Source organism: Macrotis lagotis, chromosome X (assembly GCF_037893015.1).
Source record: "Macrotis lagotis isolate mMagLag1 chromosome X, bilby.v1.9.chrom.fasta, whole genome shotgun sequence".
NCBI classification, from domain to species: Eukaryota; Metazoa; Chordata; class Mammalia; order Peramelemorphia; family Peramelidae; genus Macrotis; species Macrotis lagotis.
Genome location: NC_133666.1, coordinates 518,637,846 through 518,661,378, shown reverse-complemented (window position 1 = coordinate 518,661,378; position 23,533 = coordinate 518,637,846). Strand labels below are relative to the sequence as shown.

General features: G+C 35.9%; 1 protein-coding gene across 3 annotated transcripts in view; it reads left to right on the top strand.

The window, feature by feature from the left end:
* RNF182 (ring finger protein 182) overlaps positions 1-3,837 on the top strand; it is an 82,180-nt gene extending 78,343 nt beyond the window's left edge. For all 3 annotated transcript variants that reach the window (XM_074207602.1, XM_074207604.1, XM_074207603.1), the window contains one exon: positions 692-3,837. In XM_074207602.1, coding sequence (XP_074063703.1) covers positions 858-1,601 — 744 coding nt within the window. In that variant the 5' untranslated portion in view covers positions 692-857 and the 3' untranslated portion in view covers positions 1,602-3,837. The remainder of the gene's footprint in view (positions 1-691) is intronic.
* The last annotated feature ends 19,696 nt before the right edge of the window (positions 3,838-23,533 follow it).

The following is a 23,533-nucleotide window of genomic DNA, read 5'->3' as shown; positions in this document are numbered from 1 at the left end:
ACAATCAGTCACTTAACAAACATTTAATTTAAGCTTCTACTGTGTGTATCTCTGGTTCTTGAGTCACTGACATCATATTAAATAAATTATCTCTTTGATTCAAGTCCCTTGACATTTTTTAATGAGCTTTTTTTGTTTTGTTTTGACCTTTTTTTTCATTGCTGTACAGTTTGCTCTAGAGCATTTAACTATTTCATCCATCAATATTGTTGTTATTGATGGGAAGACATTTGAACTCCCTATGAAGATAACTTTTCAAATGTAGACTCTGCTGCCCTGTGTCCAGGAATGGGTTACACACTGAAGAAGTTTAGTATTTGAATAAAATTGCTCCTATATAGCAAAGTCTGAAAAGCATCCTTTTAAGAACTTTGATAGTTATTCAGTCATTTTTCATGAGATTTTTTTAGCAGAGATATCGGAGTAGATTGCAGTTTTCTTCTACAGCTCATTTTTACAGATGAGGAAACTGAGGAACCTGAGCTCTAAGGTCACACAGCTAGCCAGTGCCTGAGGCCAGATTTGTACTCAGGGACATGAGTCTTCATGACTCAAGGTCCAGCACTCAGTCTGTTATGCCCTCCGGCTGCCCCTTTAAAGAAATAAATTTAATAAATTGAAGTACCTCCTTTGTGTGTAAACTTGAAAAAACCCCAACTTTTTTGTTAAAGAATCTTTCTTTCCTTCACAGAATCTTGCCTTTTTCCACATAAGTCTGGGCAACAAAGTCACCTATAGAAGCTGAGAATGAATGTGGGAATCCTGCTTGGTCTGAATGGTGTGATGCTCTCAGGGATCATCTAGACATCCCTTCGAAAAAAGCCTGCTAGTAGAGGCAGCCCTGAAGAGGCCCGAAGATGACCAGCCAGCCTCCCGAGGACGCCGCCGAGTCCCCAGTCTCTGACGAGCTGGAGTGTAAGATCTGCTACAACCGATACAACCTGAGACAGAGGAAACCCAAGGTCCTGGAATGCTGTCACCGTGTCTGTGCCAAATGTCTTTACAAGATCATCGACTTTGGAGACTCCCCTCAGGGTGTCATTGTCTGTCCCTTCTGCAGGTTTGAGACCTGCCTGCCGGATGATGAGGTGAACAGCCTCCCAGATGACAACAACATCCTTGTGAACTTGACTTGTGGAGGGAAGGGGAAGAAGTGCCTGCCGGACAATCCCACAGAGCTGCTGCTGACTCCCAAGAGGCTGGCCTCCCTGGTCAGCCCTTCCCACACCTCCTCCAACTGCCTGGTGATCACCATCATGGAAGTCCAGAGAGAGAGCCCTCAGTCCCTGAGCTCCACACCCGTGGTGGAGTTCTACAGACCCACCAGCTTTGACTCTGTTGCTACCGTGTCCCACAACTGGACAGTGTGGAACTGTACCTCTCTGCTCTTCCAGACATCCATCCGAGTCTTAGTTTGGTTGCTAGGGTTGCTCTATTTCAGTTCCTTGCCCTTGGGGATCTACTTACTGGTCTCTAAGAAAGTCACCCTTGGGGTCGTTTTTGTCAGCCTTGTTCCTTCGAGCCTTGTTATTCTTATGGTGTACGGTTTTTGCCAGTGTGTATGCCATGAATTTCTAGACTGTATGTCATCACCTTCCTAATAGATGCTACAAAAATGAGAAATTTAATATTCTTTGCCATAATTGTAGCTTAGTTCATTTATTTTTTTTGGTGTTCTTATTTATGATTTGTGTCTAACATCAACAGACACGTTAATTATATATTTTAATGGTCTATTTTCCTCATCAGTCTGTACCCTTTGATTTATTTATTTTTTTCTTAATACTGATAGTAAAATGATACTTCAACTTGGTGGGGTTAGGCATTAGGAAAGAAGCAGATGTGCCCAAGTTAAACCTTCTTGGAGCTTAAAGGAAACAGTATCCACCAAGAGAAAGAACAGAGCATTTCAGGCACTAATGGGAGTATGATACACTTGGGTTGCGTAGTAGCAGAAATTTTTGCCATAAGTTAATGATGAACTGACTTCTCTTTGCATGATCATCACTGTTTATGGAAGGGAGGATATGAATTATATCTAGTTTAAATTCGTTTGAAGTGTGCATTCAGCACTGACATTTCTGTTGCTACCGCCCCTCAATTCATCTATCCCCTTCTATTATTTAATGCGCAGTTCAAGACATCTGACTTCTCTTCACATCCTTCTTGATCCAAGTCACCAGACTCATTCTGCTGAGCTATTCTCTTCCATTTGCAGAGTTCTCTTTGAAAACAGTGAGATATTTGAACCATAAGAGAATTAGCCCCTGAGTTTTTGAACCTCCACTCTTCCATGAGAAGTACTAGGGACTTTTTGTTTTGTTTTTTTTGCTTCAGTATATTTAATCTTTCCATCCCATTAATCCTTCAGTCTCCACTCTCTGTCATGAGTCAGTAAGTCTCCTTTTCCATTAATTTCCTAAAAAGCAAGAAGAAAGATGATTTCTTAAACAAAATGTGAATCCCCTTGCTTTTCTCACCCCATGTCCTACCACTCTAATTTCAAAGGACACTAACTTATTTAATTTAATTTCAGTTTTTAGAGCTGGGGAATGAAATGCTCCAACTCATCATTTGTAAAGAATTGGGAACATACATGTTCTATACTGAGTAGCAATTAAAGTATGAAGGCTTAGGTTTGCAAAGAGGACTGCTATGTGTCATTTCTGGATAGGAACAGGAGAAGGAGCAAGTAATATGCAGAGCTAAAGGCTTTGCTAGGCTAGGGATGTATCCAAAAGAACTCAAAGCAATGGTCATAGAACTGGAGGCAGGCATGCGTGACTGCTTTGGTTGTAATCCTCCATGTTCTAAAATCAAAGCAGTCTAATTTACAAAATAGGTTCAAGTTCTTACAAAAATTATTTCAATGAAAGACAAGGGTTAATGTGACCCAAGTGAAGGGACCATTTTCCTTGAGGTAGGGTAAGTTGACTCTATACTTCTGAGAAGAATTGTTTAGCAGATTTTAGATTTTAAAGTACCCTTTGTCAACCAGAACTAGGTGTACTCTGTGGGAAAGAAAACAAAAGAAAACACCAAAACTTTTTAATGCCCCTGATGACAATTAGCATTACCATATCTGCATTTTTGAAGGCATATTATTAAGATATTTATTCTAGTTTGTGATGAAATATTTGTCGTAAGGTGGTAGATACAGTGGGGTCCTATTCTAATTTCTTTAGTCAGCTAAAAAACAAATGGTTATTTCCAAAATAGCTGTACCATTTAATTATATAATTGTTAACTTTCGAAACATTTATGCCAAGGTCATTTTGGCCAGAAAGACTATGTGGAATCTGGCCCGGTGAATTTATCATGAGGTATATATAGCTAAATAAATTTATGAATCTATAAAATCTAGTTTAGATAAGAGTTCATTGTGATTACAACTCCCAGAAAACCATTTGTTCCTGAAGTAAATGTCATGTTTAGAAGATGTTACACTGGATTTCACATAGTTATAAGGATTTAAAAAAAAATTCATTTGATCTGAAGTGTAACATCCAGTAGATAGGTGGAGTTGATGAGATCCTAGGAAGTTTGGTAAATTTGAACTATCTGTTTAGCTTCTTTGTGTAAATAATGTGTCTGCAGTGCTCAATTTAGGTATACTCATGCAAAATGGTGGTCTTTTTTTTAAAGTTACCAGTGAATTAACTTTGGTTCAGAAGTAAATCTTATCAATACCTTTAAAACCTATAAGTGGATAACAATAATAACTTCTCCATGTTGTTAAATGAAAAAGAAAGGACAATGCTTCAATATTATGATCACTGTGATAACAGTTTTGTTTTATCATTAAATCATTATTATTCCCAAACTGGATGTTTGTTTTCTGTGATTCAAAAATGAAATCCTGTGTTTATTTTGAAACTGTATCAAATGTTAGATTGATTCAAGCCTATGCATTTTCTGAACATAAAATCCTCCTATAAGTTGAGATTTGTTGGGATAGGATTTGTTATAAGGTTCCAGATCTTTTCTGTGGAAGGAAACAAAGGAAAAGGAGACAGAAGAAATGGTTCTTTTGTTGCTTGTTTAATTTGCTTAACTTCGCTGAGATGCAAAAATCTCAGTTGGGACTGCAGGTCAGTAGCAAAAATCCTCATTCAGCAAAATAGGACCATACAGAGAAAATAGACAACCAGGGAGTATATAATTAGTGTACCCTTTATGCAAATTAGCCTAGGAACATATGCTAATCAATAGCTGATGATTACAAATAGTGACAGTAATATCATATCCAGGTCCAGCACTAACCACTGAGGTAGATAAAATCCTTTCTCCATATCCATGGGACTTATTCATAAAAGTAGCATTCATTAAAAGTAGCAAAGCTTGCTTTACTTTCAATTGTTTTTAAAGTGCTGGGATGAGAATTGATGGTGAACCCTTATTTGTTAATGGAAACCATGTTACACAAGTCAAATATACCATCATTTTAAGACTAAGAAGTTGGGATAGTTTGTGAGAAAGAAAAGACCTGGATTTCAGCTATCTTTTAGTAAGATTTGAGAGAACAACAAAAACTGTCTCTCTCTCTGTCTCTGTCTCTCTGTCTGTCTCTCTGTCTCTCTGTTTCTCTCTCTCTCTCTCTCTCTCACTCACTCTCTCCCCCTCCACCTCAATTTTCAGAGCTAAAAGATCACCAAGGAGGGAATACAAGGTTCATTTCCTAGAGGAGATAATGAAATGCCAAAAGATGAAAATAGAGACAATAAAATCAACTCTCATTTTGCTTCAGTTTTCTCTCAATAAGTGATTTTCAATCTGATAATAATAATAATATGATTGAGAATTAATCCTTAAGATAGTGAAGGAGCTTTCAAGACAGTTTCTAACCTCAATGTTGCTGATTTGTTTTTCAGACCTGTCTGATTTTTTGTGTCTTGTTTGGAATTTTTTTTGGCAGAAATACTGGAGCATTTGCCATTTACTTCTCCAGCTTATTTTAATAAATGAGGAAACTGAGGTAAACAGGATTATTTTCACAGGCTCACAGCTAGTTAAGTATCTGAGGCCAGACCCTAATAGAATTATGAAATGAAAGTTCCTCCAGGGCAAGAGACCTTGATGTTTAGTTAAGTGTCATATATATTTGTACTTAGAAAATACTGTTGAATTAAAATAAATAACTCTTAAATCCTTCATCTTTTGGCCCAAATGAATTAAACTGAGGTGTTAAAAGAATCTGAAAGTATGATCATTGAAGCATGATTGATAATTTTTGAGGAACCATGACAGACAGAGATATTAGAAAACTCCAGGTAAGTAAATATTCCTTCATGTAGAATTCTATAATAGTTTGTAAGTACCTAGAAAAAGAATGATTTAGCATTCCAAGATATTCTAGGTTAACCTCATTTGCTTCTCACTGGACTGTATTTTAGCAAGAAATTTGACACAGCTTCCAATGATACTCTTTTTTTGGGGCAAGGCAATGGGGTTAAGTGACTTGCCAGAGGTCACACAGCTAGGTAATTATTAAGTCTGAGGCTAGATTTGAACTCAGGTCCTCCTGACTTCAGGGCCAGTGTTCTATCCACCGAGCCACCTCACTGACTCTCCTATGATACTCTTGCAGACAAAATTGAGGAATTCTCTAGGTGAACTCTATTAAGTTCAGATTAGGCATCTTAGATTAGATTTGAAAATTGGACTAATATTTCTTTTTTTGGTGGGGGGAGGGTTTTGCAAGGCAATGGGGTTAAGTGGCTTGCCCAAGGCCACACAGCTAGGTAATTATTAAGTGTCTGAGGCCACATTTGAACTCAGGTACTCCTGGATCCAGGGCCAGTGCTCTATTCACTGCACCACCTAGCTGCCCCTATTTCTTTTAATAATATTCATAGCTAGCATTTCTGGCACTTTGATATTTGCAAAGAGCTTTATAAATGCTCAACAACACTGTGAAGTAGCTGATTATCCCCATTTTCCAGATGAGGATGCTGAGACAGAAAGAAATTAAGTCACTTAGTTACAACCACACAGCTAGTAAATAACTAAAGCCTAATTTGAATTCAGTTCTTCCTGACTCCAGGTCCAGCATTAACCACTGACATAGATAAAATCCTTTCTCCATAATCCATGGGACTTATTCATAAAACAATGACTTATTTTCTATGAGGGTTTCTAGATTAAAATGTGTTTGTAAAATATATTATTAAAAGAATTCCTACTTAATCTCCTTCATGTTGTACCCTAGAATGTGACCCACCTTGCTTAGTTCTGTCCCTCCTCAGGTCAACATTATTATTAATGATTAAACTAAGTTGAGGGCGACATTGTTTTTTCATATTTGCAAATGAATCTTGGAGAAAGATCAAAACTACTATTTCCTTCCCTCTGTTCACAGGGTAGCTGTCTATCCCTCACTAAAACTATTTTTTTTAGGTTTTTCAAGGCAAATGGGGTTAAGTGACTTGCCCAAGGCCACACAGCTAGGTAATTAAGTGTCTGAGACTGGATTTGAACCCAGGTACTCCTGACTCCAGGGCCAGTGCTTTATCCACTGAGCCACCTAGTCGCCCCAAACTATTTCTTTTTCCTGTGTTTTTGATCTTATTTCTTTATGTGAATGTGTGAATGAATGAATGAAAATAAGCCTCATATGCCAAACATCATGTAAGAGCATGATGAACTTTAAACTCAGAGAACCTAAATTCCAATAGGAGAGACCATACATTTAGGGGACTTGAGACCAGGAAAGGGAATTAATGATCTGGGGAATCACTGAAAATGATGAACAATATGGCATTTTGATGGTACATCTTTTTTCCAGAGGTAATGATGGTATTGATTTGATTATAGAGCAAGAGACAGAAAAGGAGGGAGTGGAGTGAAGGTGAGGATGATGTGCTGTCCCAGGAAATGCAACCTAGTGACAACTCCAACAGTCATCTCTTTGGCAGAATAGTCTCCTTTGTTCACTTCCTTCTATCTCTTGACTTTACTACTAGTTCATCTCTTTCATTCTATTATTGCTATATTAAAAAAAATTTACTTGATGTCTCCATTTCTTCATTATTCACTGTCTTCTCTCCTTGCAATTTTCATTACAAAAATATCTTTTTGGTATTTTAACTATTTAACAATGTGAAGGATTTTGGTGGTGGAAAGACTTTTGAGTTTTCATAGATGCTGAGGAAGCAGAACTGTGGCCTCCTTCAGAGGCAGTTGCCAAGCCCATTTTTGGCATAATTTGCTTCTCTAGATGATGGTCTCTGAATAGGGCTGGAGGTGGGGCTAAATGACTATATTTCATAGATAATATACTCATGGTTCTTTTTCCTTTTCTTTAGTAGATCCTTCTCCGTCTTATCCTCTTGCCAATCAGCTGATGCAGTTGTTTTAACAACCACATTATCTGCCTGCCTTCTCTATCATCTGACAATCTTAGCTATTTTTACAATGTCAATGCAGATGATGCTCATATCCTAAGCTCCAAGACCAAATTTCCAACTGCCTACAGTAATCTACTTATGTCTCTCACCAGCACATCCAAGTTAGTGTCTCTAAAGGAAAGGTTATTATCCTTTTCCTTAAATCTGGTCTTTCTTCTGTCTTCATATTTCTATTAGGGTCCTTTCTCAGTCTCCAACACTAAAGACTATTTGCTCTTCTCTATGCCTTATTTCTCATATCAATCAATAACCCTTTTTTTTGAATTTAGCATTCATCCATGTATAAATTATGCCTCATTCAATCATCACTGAATATACAAAATGAATTTTTTCCAATTAATCAACATTTTAAAAATGCCTACTATGTACTTAGAAGGCACTGTGCTAGGTGTTGGATATACAAAAGAAGAGGCGAAAGTTAGTCCTTGTTCTCAAGTATTTATAATATGAGAAGCAACATGCAAAAAATATAAATAAAGCAAGTTATATGCAAGATAAATAGGAAGTAATTGGCAAAGAGAAGACATTGAAATTAAGAGATGGGGAAGGCTTCCTGTAGTGGGTGTTATTTTAGCATCATTCCTTCTTCATTTTATTTTTTAGGTTTTCTTTATTTTTCTTTTGCAAGGCAATGGGGTTAAGTGGCTTGCCCAAGACCACACGGCCAGGTAATTATTAAGTGTCTGAGGCTGGATTTGAACTCAGGTCCTCTTGACTCCAGGGCCAGTGCTCTATCCACTGTGCCACCTAGCTGTCCCATGTCCCCTCTTCTTAATCTCTTAATCTTCTTAATCACTTCTACTACTCTAATCACTTAGATGAACTATTATAGTTACCTCAAAACAAGTGTTCATATTTCTCCCCTTTCCAGTTCATCCTTTACAGCAATGCCAATATAGATCTGATTCTGTCTTTCCACCAAGGAATCTTCAGAAGCTTTCTATTGCCTATTGAGAAAAGTTCATACTCCATTATCTGGCATTCAAGGCTCTTATCAATCTGATGCCAAGCTGCTCATGTAGCCTTATCTCATATTCTTTTTAGGCATTCTGTGCTCTAGCAAAATTCAACGACTCTTTGTGCTCCAAACAATTCTAATATTGCATCTGTCTCTTTATCTTGGTCCATGCTCTTCTCAGTGATTGAAAGGGTCAGTTTACCCAACCTATAAAACTTAACTCAAATATAATCTCTACCTTCACCCCCAACTTTGGTCTTTATGTCATACATCATTATGTTCTACCTCTTTATAATGTGTTTATCACATAACATTGTATATTATAATTATCTATTCTTGTGCTTTATTGGCTTACTCTAAGGTAGAAATTTTGTTTTAGTTAAACCTTACATTTTATCCCTTTTCCTCAATATGTGCATTGTACCAAAAAAGGCAGCTAATATTTGTTTGATGAATGAATGAAGGAATGAAAGAATGAATGTATGAAAGTGACCTGAACACTTGACTCAGGGTAGATATTTCTGGGATCTGGTTTTGTTGCTCATAAATTCTACCATAGCAGTTTGACATAAGTCAATTAACCTTTCTGTTTCCCTAGTTTAGTCCTTTGCCTCATAAACTGGAGATAATAAATCTTATCTTCTTCCCAGGGGATATTAAAGGAATTAAAATAACTTGTTTGTCAATGAAAATGTCATGTTAATGCCAAGCAACATCATTAGTCAATAGCTGAGCAGCTGGCTTTGTTAAAAACTTAGCCAAAATAACACAATATTCCTTTCTTTCCATTCTCTCTGAATTTTCTGATGTTGTTTACTAAAAATTTCCCCTCAAAAGCCATCATCACATTTTTATGAAAGACATATTTGTAAGAGAGAACCCCTATATTTCTCAGTCAGATGGAAATTGCTGATTAGAGCATCATCTGAGAAATGTTAATACTTTTTGTTATTCATCTTCTTTCTTTTCTTTTCTTTTTTTGGTAGTGCTTCAGCTACTAATTTCATCAGGAATCTATTAACTTTTACAGTAAACCACATCACTAAGCAATTAGAGATGATGCCCTAGAAAAGAAATCAGCTGTTTAATAATCTGATTTGCTGGCCTCACTTTCATTTAGCATGATTTTAAATTTATTTCAGCTTTTTAATGCTGTTCTTCAGCCCAATTGATTTGTTGGTATAGATTTTTTTTTGCTTGTATAAGCAAGAATAAAAAAAAAAACAGCCACAAATTTTTTAAGTTATGTTCCAGAACCAACTTTAGTCACCCACTTAAAGGGACCAGATGATGTCCTATGAGTTCCCAGTATGTGAGAATAGGATTGTGGTGTGACCATGTCCCCCTGTTGAAATTCTGTCTGTCTTGAGAGATAGACAGGCTTTCATGTAACGCTGCCAAGTACGAAGTGTGAGAACAGTGGAGAGCAGATTTAGGACAAAACAACAAACACAGAATTCTGCTGTTCAAAGATTTGTTAATCATAGAATTTGACTTATCCTAAAGCTCACATATATTTTTTCTTTGTCTGTCTCTGTCTGTCTCCCCTCCCCCACTCAAATTCACTCTTCCTCTTTTCCCCGTCCACATTCCCACACAAGCTTTATTTACCTAAGCTAAGACAAGGTCAGGTAGCCAAGTTCCTGATTCCATCACAAAGAAGAGAGGGTATTGTAGTTTTTGCACAACATCTATTTCTCTGCTTCCTTACAGAAATTCAAAGGGGCTTTGCATAGCCCATTTGAGCTGAACATTTTCTATATGGGCATACCTCTGAGATATTGTGAGTTCAGTTACAGATCAATACAACAAAGTAAATATAGCAATAAAGCAAGTCGAATGAGTCTTTTGATTTCTTGGTACATGTAAAAGTAATGTTTACACTGTACTGTAGTCTATAGCATGTGTACTAGTATTATGTCTAGGAAAACAATGTATATAGCTTATTGCTAAAAATGCTGTCATCTGAGCCTTCAGTGAGTCCATCATTTTGCTGGTGGAGGGTCTTGCCTCAGTGCTGATGGCTGTTGACCAACTATGGTGGTGGTTGCTCAAGGTTTGGGGGGCTGTGGTAATTTCTTAAAATAAGACAATGAAGTTTTGCTTGAACTGTTAGAGGCAATTTAGGATTATTAATTGGCCTAATTTCAATATTGTTGTGTCTCAGGGAATAGGGAGGCACAAGGAGAGTGAGCAAGACAGAATGGCTAGTTGGTGGAGCAGTAAGAGCACACAAAATTTATTAAGCTTTATCAATTAAAATTTGCCATCTTAAATGGGCATGATTTGTGGCATTCCAAAAAATACAATAATAACATCAAAGATCATTGATCACAGATTATCTTGGTGATGTAATAATAATGAAAAAGTTTGAGATATTGTGAGAATTACTAAAATGTGACAGACATGATGTGAGCACATTCTATTGTAAAAAAAGCACCAATAGATTTCCTTAATATTGAGTAGTTACAAACCATCAATTTTTTTTTTTTTAGTTTTTGCAAGGCAATGGGGTTAAGTGACAGCTAGGTAATTATTAAGTGTCTGAGGCCAGATCTGAACTCAGGTACTCCTGATTCCAGGGCCGGTGCTATATCCACTGTGCCACCTAGCCGCCCCAAACCTTCAATTATTTTTAAATGTAATATCTATGAAGTGCAATACATTGAGAGGTATGCTTGTATTATTTTAAGGCAGGAATGGAGAACCTTTTATCTGCCAAGCCATTGGATATTTATAATATCATTCAAGGGGCACACATTATCAACTTAAAAATTAACCTGTTATGTTTAGTCAAGCATTTAATTCACCCCTAAAAAGTTTTAAGATTGTTGCTTAGGCAGCTCCAGGCCAAATGATTTTGCTGTTTGGATGTTCACCACCTCTGTTTTATGTCCTCCTCCTTTTTAACTTTGACTTAACTCCATCAGTCCTTCTCTCCATCTGACCTAGTTTTGAATGATGCCTCAGCCTAGATAAGTTATCTTTAGTGATGGATTATTACCTCTTTAATAAAGTTTTCCTTGGGTCATTTAAATAGTTTCCTACACACTGACAAGCATGTAATAGAGATATAAATGCATTCACATAGACTTTATTAACATTCTGTATATTTGCTCTGTTCAGTAACAAAATCAGATTAATTGTCATTTTTCGGATCCATTCTGATCATCAAATTTTCATTATTATAATTACCATCAACTTATCTTAATTATTGATGAAGCAGAAGACCATAGCAGCACCTCCAATTTTTTAATTTATTATAGTCATTTGTGAATTTATTTTATCTTCCCCAGATACTCCAAGTTAAGAATTTTTCATCTCAGCAGTACATGGCACAATGTGCTGTATATAGTAGATATTTAAAACATTTTTTAATGAATCCCTAAACTGGGAGTCTTGGTGCCTTTGTCTAGACTTCTCTCTGTCCTTGGAATGCTAGAAGATAGAATGTACTTTCATTGTGCTCACCCTATTCTTCCACTGTAATTGCATACACTGGAAAATAGTGTTGGTAGGGACCTGGCCACTGCAATTTCCAAACCTTGGTAATGAGTCATATATAGGCAACTCAATCATCTGTGGTAATGGAAAACAGGAATCTAGATAGTTTCTGCTTTTCCCCCCACAGTGCTTTCTCAAAAATTGTGTCATAAAGGAGATTGCTATAAGGTCTATCATATTTTCTCTTAGGAATATTGTTATAATAGGAGGTAGCATTACTTACTAAGGACTTAGTATCAAATAAATTATATATATATATATATATGTATGTATACTTAATAGTGGAAAATAGTGCAGTGATGATTTATATATTATAAAACAGACTTAAAAATAAATTTGATTATTTGATGGGGTCTGATTTATCTTACATTTAACCCTGTAAATGCAAGTCTATCATGTAATAGATTTGGCTTGAAGAGCTCATAAGCTAGGAATAAATTTTGTTGTCAACCATTTTGTTTATTGTCTTAGAGTTGATAGTCTAGATTTTATTTTATTTTTATTTTTTTAAAATTTTTAAAAAATTTTTTATTAAAGATATTATTTGAGTTTTACAGTTTTACCCTCAATCTTGCTTCCCTCCCCCCACCCCCACCCCACAGATAGAACTCCGTCAGTCTTTACTTTGTTTCATGTTGTACCTCGATCCAAATTGGGTGTGATGAGAGAGAAATCATATCCTTAAAGAGAACAGAATTCTCAGAGGTAACCAGATCAAACCATAAGACATCTGTTTTTTTTTTTTTTTTTCCGAATTAAAGGGAATAGTCCTTGTACTTTGTTCATACTCCACAGCTCCTTATCTGGATACAGATGGTACTCTCCTTTGCAGACAGCCAAAAATTGTTCCCAATTGTTGCGCTGATGGAATGAGCAAGTCCTTCAAGGTTGAACATCATTCCCATGTTGCTGTTAGGGTGTACAGTGTTTTTCTGGTTCTGCTCATCTCACTCAGCATCAGTTCATGCAAATCCCTCCAGGTTTTCCTGAAATCCCGTCCCTCCTGGTTTCTAATAGAACAATAGTGTTCCATGACATACATATACCACAGTTTGCTAACCCATTCCCCAATTGAAGGACATTTACTGTATTTCAAATTCTTTGCCACCACAAACAGGGCTGCTATAAATATTTTTGTACAATTAATGTTTTTACCCTTTTTCCTCATCTCTTCAGGGTATAGACCCAGTAGTGGTATTGCTGGGTCAAAGGGTAGATAGTCTAGATTTTAAACAACTCTTCAGAGGTGTTTGAAGAGATTTCTTCTTTTACTATTGGATGGATTTCTCCTTAACAAGTTGGAACAACATGGAAACCAAGTAAAGACTGACAGATTGCTTTCCATGGGGTGGGGTGGGGAGAGGGAAGTTAAGATTGGGGGGAAAAATTGTAAAACTCAAAATCTTTAATAAAAGAAAAAAACAAAGAAACAAGTTAGAACATTAAAAAAAATTTCTATTGACCTTAGAGCTTCACACAGTAGTATGTATTCAATAAATGTTTGTTGTTATCATGAATTCATATCAGTCTGGAGGGAGAACTCTTCCAGAATGGCTTAGGGATTTTTCCTTAGCCCTGTGTTAAATATTTTTTATTGATGATTTGAATAAAGGGATAAATGTTAGCTTATAAAATTTTCAGATGACAGAACTGGGAGGGACAACTAATGTATTGGATGATAGGATCCACATTTTGAAAGATTGGCAGAAAAGGTTGAATTTAATGGGATGAAAGTTAACAAGGATACATTCAAAATCCTATACTTAGGATTCTCAACTTCCCCTAAGTTGGGAAAAATATCCAGCTTCACAATTACAAAATCAAAGAGGCATGTTTGTCAAAAGTTTATGTAAAAAAGATATATATTTTCCATGAACTTCAAGTTTGATATGTGACATTTACAGCCAAAAATGCTAATGTTATCTGAAGATGCATGAGGAGCATAGGTGAGAGTTCTGTTCTGGTTAGATTATAGTTTCAAAGACCCATTCTGTGGACTAGCTACGGTAGGATCCTGGTTCATCTAACCAAAGCTGGTTCATTTTGTTTAATTCTGAAGGTCATATTTTAGATAGAGTATTTGACTGGAGAGTGTTCAGAAGAGGATGGCCATAATGGAGAGATTGAAGGCTATACCATAAAGAGTTTGACTGAAAGATCTGGGGATGTGTAGTTTGGATAAGAGAAGATTTAGTATAGATATAAGCCATTATATAGATTTAAATTTGGAAAGGATTTTAGGGTTCATCTTTGCAACCTGTTTTAGTTTATCTGAAGGAATCTATAAGAGGGATTAGGTGGCATTACTCAAGAGTTTAGAAGTTGTACAGAAGTAGGCTTTAATTTAGATTTAAAAACCAGCAGCAAAACTTTCTACCAATCAGTCATCCATGAATGGAATGAGCTATTCTCTGAAGGCCCTTTGTGTCCTATGGGTTGTTCCTAGCTCCTTAACAAACCAACATTTGCCATCTTATTGTTGTTCAATTGTGGCTGACTCTTTGTGACCCCCAGTTGGGATTTTCTTGTCAAAGATGCTGGAGTAGCCTGCCATTTCCTTCTGCAGGTGATTTTACAGATTAGAAAATTAAGACCAATAGAATCAAGTGACTTGCCCAAGGTCACACAGATAGTGTCTGTGGTCAGATTTGAACTCATGGCAATGAGTCTACCTGATTCCAGACCCAGCACCTTATCCTTTGGATCACCTAACTGCCCTACCAGTTCATCAACATGAACTTAAAAAAAAGTCGATTAAAAACATTTACAATTTATTCCTCTCTACACATCATTATGTTCTCACCTCTATGTCTTTACAAAGGTTGCCCCACATGCCTGGAATGTTCCTTTTCCTTATCTTTGCCTCCAGAAATCCTCAGAGAAGACTCAACTCAAGTATAACTCACGGGAATTCTTTTCCATCTCTCTGAGCCAAAGTTATTTTGCAAATATTTAAATTGTGTGACCATTGCTAATTCACTTTAGCTATGTCCAGGTTTCTTGAACATGTTGTTCATGCTTCATTTTTGAAAAGGACCAATGACATCATGGATGATGTCTTGACTCATGCATAGGACAAAAGTTCAGACAACTGGCAATTGCCAGGATTCAGTGAATGATTTTGGTGTCTGAAGGCTAATCAAGCTCTAAATTCTTCACAGTGCCTGTTTCAGCTGACTTTGTGGCCATCAGATGAAACCATAATTCTTTATTTTGATGATTATAGCATTACAAGATTCATCAGGTTAACATTTACTTTTGTTTCTGTTTTATATCTAAGTGTATGATTTCACCAGAATAGGTTGTTAACTTTTTAAAGACATCCACTGTTTTATATTGTTACTGGCTGCATTGCCAATATTTGTTTTGATTTAGTCTTCATGTATTTCTGACAACTTTTGTACAGATATGAAAATACTTAGTGTGACTGACTCCAGCACATTTCTTATATGTAACCATGGTCATGAGGAGGGTGAGCAGACTTGTCTGGTCAGTAAGAACAGAGCAGCCATAGTTGATAAATTATACGTGATAACTCGCTATCTCAAAACATTCTCGTGTACTTAAGCTAAATGGATATCCAGTACTCTCCTGACTCCATGTTCAGAATTCTTTTTACTATGCCATGTTTATTATTATTTTGTTGTGAATCTAATGTTCTTAACAGAAAGAAGCTGGTCATATAGCAATTTTGTGAATAAGTATACTTGCAGAATTTCTCATAATGCATGTTCAGTTGCTGATCTTTGTTTGTTTTTTTCATTTTTCAGTCTCATCTTGCTTTAATGACCAAATTGGCTTTTATTACCACTTCAATATTGAAGCAAAGAATTGAAAACAACGTGGATGCTCACTAGTTGGGGAATGGACAACAAATTGTGGTTTATTAACATAATGGGATGCTATTGCATGGCAAAAATGATAAGGATTCATTCCTCTATAGTTTTTTCTATAGTTCTGTAGGGTTCTGAGAAAATAATTTTTCAAAACATAAATATTAAAGCCATAATTTATGGCATTGGATCTATTCTTTAGGCACTTTTCTGGATATCATCAGATTTATAATCATTGTGACACTGCTAGGATTATGAGGAAATTTTTTTGTGTAGTTTAGGTCAAAGCAATTTTCTCTAAGCCCTAAAAACATTTTTTTTTAATAACAGAGGATTTCCCCAAGTTACAGTTAGATGACAAATTGATGCACATTAGCTTTTCATGAAAAGTTGGGTGAGTTTTAAAATAAAGAGAAGTTATACATTTATTTTAAAGATTCAAAAGTCCTTAATAGAAATCAACAAATACTTACTAATTGTCTTATTATGTGGAAGGAACTGTGATAGGCACAAGTGGTACAGGGATCTAGTTTAGTGGCCCTATTTTCAAGGAGTATAAAACTGAATACAATCAAAATGTCTTTAATACTTCACAGAATCATGAAATAATAGATTTAGGGTTAGGAAGGTCCATAGACATCTTCAAATCCAATTTCCTCATTTTATGGATAAAATTATTTTGGAATATAAATTCTAAGTGACTTGCTGAGGGCCAGTCAATTAGCAAGCAACTTTGAACTGGGTGTTTCTGATTCCAACTTTAGTAGCCCATTGATGTGGGTGCTTCCATGTTCAACTCTTGGCTATGATTTATTAAAGATCCTGAAAGGTGAAAGAAGGTAACAAGATGATGGATTTAGAGGCAACTCAGTGGAACTCTCAATAGTGTGAAACCTTTTCTTTTGCTTAACAAAATTTATTTTTTAGGAGGTCTATAGAAGATGTCTGGGATACCAGGTAGAAGCCTGTCTGAAACTTAACAGCTACAACAGCAGTAAGTGGCTTCAGGAGTTACTGATCAGAAAGACATTGCAGGGCACTTTTTGCTGGGTACTGGGTAAAACTGGCATTGATTGGCAACTCAATTGCTCATACAGAGTTCTTGGTTGCAGTTCTAGGGTAGAGAGAAGCACTAGGGATTGGTTATAAGAGGGTTGCAGATCTAAGGCAAAGAGGAACACTAGGGTTTGTGACTGCAGGGAATCATGGACTTTTTTGGGTAAAAAAAACAAGTATAGACCAGGAGAGGAGTAACCACACTTCTATGTCTTAATCTCATGACAAGATCATCTGATTCCTTTTGGGGCTATATTTCCTAGAGAATACTATTTGTTGGGCACTGTAGGCAAGTCACTAATATGCTGTAGCTGACTTATATCCACTTTAAACCTTCGGTTTTTCAATTTTAACTTTGTAGTCTGTGATATTCAAAAATTCATAGCCATGAATCATCGATAGGAGAATATTCATTGTGAATAGATTGTTTTTTGCTGCCACAAAAAGTACTATATTGAAGAGATAAAAGACATTATAGTAACTGAAAACAAAATGAGACAGAAGCAAAACCAAAATATGCTTTGTAGGAAGAAGTTCTTTAATGACACTAAATTTACAAAATTGGCCCATGGACAGATTCCCAAGGTTGAGAGCCTCCCCAGAAAACAACAAATAAGGCCTAATGGGAAGTATACTGAATTTGGACTCAGGAAAAGCCTTGGGAATTTACATATAATTTAGGTGCATTAGCATATTTTATGACTATAATTCAACACTGAATTATATTTTTACTGAACAGAGCAACTTATTTACCTTCCCATGCTAGGACTAGTGAAAGTTCTACAAAATTTTCCAAAAAAAACTGGCTCAATGGAGTTCAACTTCATCTTACAGACTGGGTAATTAATATTCTTTATCCATTTGGCTTGTCTTTAGAACATTTCTGGGACTGTTGAGTGGTCATGGATCTCTTTAACCTCTAGAGTTTGATGTAAACAACATAATGCAGGGAACATGTGAAGAATCTCTTCATGGAAGGGGTATTTCCCTTCCATTTCATCTTTGAGTTGAATAGCCTTCCTGACAATGGGACACCTTTATATGCATGTTTTTTTTCCTAACTCATGCCTTATTTGATACTGGTAACTTCAATGATCCTCTGATTAATCCTGAGATTACATCTATCAGAGAGTTTTGTGTTAATCTATGCATGAGTGAAGACATGGTCCAATGTGGTTTACAAGGAATTACTTACATATATAGAAGTATTAATGAAGTTAATTATAATGATAATAGCTATCATTTACATAGCACTATGCTTTACAAAGACAACAGTAGGTGCTACACTTCCAAAATTTTAACTGAGGAGACTGAGGCAAATAGAGGTCAAGTGATTTGCCCAATGTCACAGCGCTAGTAAGTGTGAGGTTGGACTAAGGTCTATTTTACCACTTACCTGCCCCTACATTGAATTGGTCTCTGGAGTCCTTGGATTAGATTTAGAATTGGTAGCTCTGAGCATGTCTCTAGGATGGCTTCTCTTTGTCCATTTAAACTCACTGTACTTTACTACATAAAATGACATAGGAAGCCTTATAATTGCAGGGTGTGGGTTTAGGCAAAATACTATGAGATATTTGAAGAGCAAGCAAAAACTTCTAAGAGGAGGTGATATCCTAGGTCTGTGACCATGATTAATCTGGGTTACCAATAGTATATCTATTGTAGTAATTCCTATTTTTAAGGGGTGATTGAAAAATAGTCCTTGTAATATAACTTGAAAATATAAAACTAATATAAAATGTAAAATAAACAAAAAGAGCTCCCTGTTCAGAGATTTTCATAGTAGCATTATAAAATTATTATAAAGATTGAAAGAAATTTAAATGCTCATCACTAAGGGAATGATTAAATAAATTATGATACTTGTTCAGTGGATAGAGCTCTTGTCTTGGAATGAGGAAGACTTATCTTCATGAGTTCAAATGTGACTTCAGACACATTAACTGTGTGAACCTGGGCAGGTCACCACACAGTTTGCCTCAGTTCCTCATTTGTAAAATGAATTGGAGAAGGAAATGGCAAACTATTCCCAGGAAAATCCCAAATGAGGTCACGAAGAGTTGGACATGATTGAAAAAATATTCAACAACATGCTAATATAATAGAAAAATATAATGCAGTGAAGGTTGACAAGTATGGGTAATGCAAAGAAATCAGGAAGGATCTTTATGAAATTAACACAAAACAGCAAAAACAGAATCAGAAAAATAGAGTACATACTATGATGTCTAAGAGGAAAAAATTGATGAGACTGATTTTCTGCATTAATTTAACAAAACATTTAGTTTTAAAAATGTAAAATACTTCTTGATATTTTAGAAATTATGTAAAAATATAAACTGCAATATACAATTTAATATCTTTTTTTCAGATTAAGGTTTAAGGGATATGCCATTATCATGATAGAGAAACTCCTTCTAGCTGAGAAAAGACACTATAACACAGGAATGATTAATGATCCCATAATCTGCACATCTCAGAATATCAGAGCCAGTATTTTTCTTTTAAAGAGTTCACTGTGGCTAAGTTATTTATCAAAACTCCTTTCATAATGATATACTGAACATGGTTCTGATATAAAATTCAGAAATAATTGAACATCTACCAGACTTCATTTGTTTCCAATTATGCAGGTAAAATTGAGACAGAAGGAGTCTGCAGGCTGCACAGGTATTTGACATATCTCCATTAACCAATTAGTACAGAAGACTGAATTGCAAAAACCCAGTCAATGCACACTGAAACTATAACAAAATGTATGACAGGCAATTCTGTCTGGTTACAGACAGACTGCTTGCACATTCCAGGTTGCTTTGGGTTTATGAGTTACAATAAATCACAAAAGACCAGGCAAATCCTTCCTTCTGTTCTCCAGGATGAAAAACTCTTCTGCCCCAGCCCTGATTGAAAAGCCTCATGTACAACTTGAAAGGGAGGAAAGGATGGAGATGAAAAATACACAGCTCTGGAGGTCTTCCTCCCAGGGTTCTGCAGCTCGGTATTCTGTCACTCTTTCGCTGGCTGCTGTATGTATGGAGGGCAGGTTTTTCTAGGTCCCCCTTTTGTCTGGTCACATTATAAGACCCAGGTGGAAATGAGGAGTCACTACTTCTTCCCTACTCCTATCTCCCAGAGGGGTTAAGTTACTCTATCTCGAGTATAAAGAAGAGGAACCAATCTTAAGGCATGAGCAGAACATGGTGTCCTACATTTTATTTAGAATATGCCCAACTTTTATGTGGCTGTATTTCAGGGTTTTTCTCCCCTACAAACTTTGCAATGATTAATAGAGTAATGAGACTGAAAAACAAAGATCACCTAGTTTCTTAAGAAGGAGAAACTCTCACCCATTAATGATGGCATTGTAGTATGCTTTGCCAGGAGGCTATTCAACTAGATATTTTCCTTTTCAAGATGATTTCTGTGGTTCAACTGAGAAGGAAGCAGTATGGCAATGCCTAGCACATTGTAGGTGCTAACTGGAAATGGAGATGACTAGTGATCAGATTAAGTGAATGGAATTGAACCCTTTTTTTCCCAGGACACAAAGAATGTAGAGTCACTGCCTTCTTGGAAAGAGGGGTGGCTGGTGATCAGGGGCTTTTAATCTATCCCCAAGGGGGTCTATGAATATATTTTGGGCATTCAAAAACTTGGATGGAAAGAAAATTACATCATGAGTTTTACTAACCTTTGTTTCCTTTGTAATATTATGCATTTGTCATTTATCATCCAGGTGGTGCAACATTGGATCTGGAACTGGGAAGACCTAAGTTCAAATCAAGCCTCTGACTCTTACTAGCTGTGTGACCCTGAAGCAAGTCACTTAATCTCTGTTGGCCTCAATTTGCTCATTTGTCAAATGGAAATAATAATAATAACACTTTTTTTCAGGGTTGTGAAGACTAAATGAGATTTGACTATTACTTTAATAGTACACAGTGTTATTTTTTTTTATGCATTGTAAAATATTATTCTGAGAAAGGATCTATAAGATTTACCAGATTGTTAAAGGAGAGAAAAGATTAAGAACCCTTGGTAGAATCAAAACACTTGAACTCATCTTTTTTTCTCATGATTTTCTCCTTTAGTGCTTTTTATTTATTGATTTTAATTTTTTGAAGGAAAAGGCTTTAACTATTATGCATCTTATATCTGACAACTCTTTATTATATTCAACAGCTCAAAACCCCACAATCTTTCTTCTGTAGCTAATCACAAAGAAAAATTGTGGAAATTAGTAGATTAATATATATATATATATATATATATATATATATATATATATACTACAGCACTACAGAAAATAATATCATTTAACTTCTCTTTGCAAGAATGTTATTTCTGATGTTATATCTCCATTGTATTACTAACTTCACATCTCCTGTCAGAGGTCAGATTTGAATTTAGGTCCTTCTGACTCCAGGGCTGGTGCTCTATCCACTGCCACCTAGGTGCCCCTATTTCATTTACTTTCTAAGTTTGCATTATTCAGGATAAATCTAAATTCCTTTGCATCTTTGTTGGAATCAAGGCTTAGGACACCCTTTAGTTTTAATCTTCCTTCACAACATGACTAAAATGTAAATATGTTAAACATGATTATATGCAGACATACATTGAAATATGAAATTGTTCACTGTCATGGGGAAGGGAGAGGGAAGGGAGGGTGGTAGAAAAATGTGGAACTCAAAAGTTTGTAAAAGGATGAATGCTGAAAACTATCTTTGCATGTAATTGGAAAATAAAATTTAAAAAATATTTTTAAAAAAGCAACACTTGGGTTTGAATTCCACTGCTGCCTTTTACTACTTGTATGACCTTGGTCAAGTAAGTCAATGAACATTCATTAAGCACTAACCATGAGTCAGGCTTTATGTTAGGTCCTAAGGATATAAAGGGAAAAAAAAACCCTGTTCTTAAGAAATTTATATTCTAATGTGAGATCTTAACCTCATTGGCCTCAGTTTTTCCATCTATATAATAAAAGGTCAAGTTATATGACTCCTGAAGTCTGTTTCTGGTATGATCATCTTAAAGTCTTGGATTACAAGGAGAATAATAAATATTCATTTAAATGCATAATGCACTCAGCATAGTAGGGACTTAAATAAATGTTTGTAAACAATGGGGATGTCTTCCTAATTAACCTAATTACCTTCAGCCTCTTCTTCCCAGTTCTTTAGGATGATATATATCAATAAAAACAATTAGGTTGTCTGACTCCCACTAGATTTTAAATATTTGATTTGAAAAAAAGAAAAGAATGGGAAAAAAAGCCGACCACAAAACAAAACTGTTAATCATAATTTCCTACCAATTTTTCTTTTTATTTGTACTCATATATATCTTTTTCTTTTCATTTCTGATGACTATCATGGTTTGCCACAGGCCCTATTCAATCATATTTTGATTACTGGTCTCCCTGATTGTAATGTCCCACCAATTCAACCCATCTTTTTTAGAATCTGTGCTCAGAAAAAGAGGAACAAAGAGGAAAGTGGAGGTCCACTAAAAACCAGGCTATCTGGACAAGAAAGGACAATATAGCATGAGCCTCTTCTGTCAGGAGCTATTTCCTGTTTCTTGGCTATGGAAGGAAGGGGTTCAAAAGAAAAAAAAACCTAGAAAAAAGAAAATCAGGGTCAAACTCTCTTATAGCTTATAGGAAAAAGACAGTTCTGAAAAGAATCCTCTCTCCTCTTTACTTCATAAATCAATTTAGCATATAGCTATGCTCCATAGTAACTTAATAGAGAAGATCTTTGATTGCTCTGGAAGGAACTAGGGTTTTGTGCCTATGTCTATGGAAGATGTCCTTCAAATAAAAGATCACTGCCTGATAGGTCAGGCTGATTGGGGAACTCATCAAATGTTCTCAGACTAAAGTCCACCCCCTCCCACTGTAATCAATCCTACACACATTTGTGGTGATTATGCTTTGGCTCATTCTCCCAGGGCAAGGCAAATTACATTATCCCCCCTTAATGTTCTAGGGTATGCTGAGGGGTTTGGGGGTTGTTTCAATGCCATTAGCTGGAGTCTCACTAGTTATATTTCTCTCTACTGTTAGATGCCAATGACTATCATACAATTGCTATTTACCTTCTTAATATCAATTAACTTTACAAAGGAATATTTAATTCTAAGATATAGCAATAAGTAAGTACAAATATTTCTCTGTAATTTCTCAGAGGCACACGTTCTCCTGTACCTCCTTGGTCTCTGAGGAGGAGATGCTCAAACTTATATACATATATATATACATATATATCTATATATATGTGTGTAATTTATTTTTGGTTTTTGCAAGGCAGTGGGGTTAAGTGACTTGCCTAAGGTAACACAGCTAGGTAATTATTAAGTTCTGAGATTGGATTTGAACTTAGATCCTCCTGACTCCAGGGGTCACCACCTAGATGCCCCTCAAACTTATATTTCTATATAATATTAGTCCCACCAAGTTTATGTCTAGGATGTGGCATTACTGCTGGACTAGTCTTGAAGGTATTGAGATTGTTTCTTCTTCTTTGGAGATTCATTTTACACTGATTGCAGAAACCCAGATGTAGGGAAGCCAAAACTCCATTTACCCCTTGTCCAAAATTATAGAACAAAAACCACGCAGAATTAGAAATCAGTATTGTATTTAAGGACCATCTCCTTTAGTACAGAAGATCTAAGACCTCTCCCCTTATGGCACTTTTCTTTCCTGAAACTATCAGTGCAGTGGAGGATTCAAAAATATTCACCAAGAGTGTATCCAAGAGACA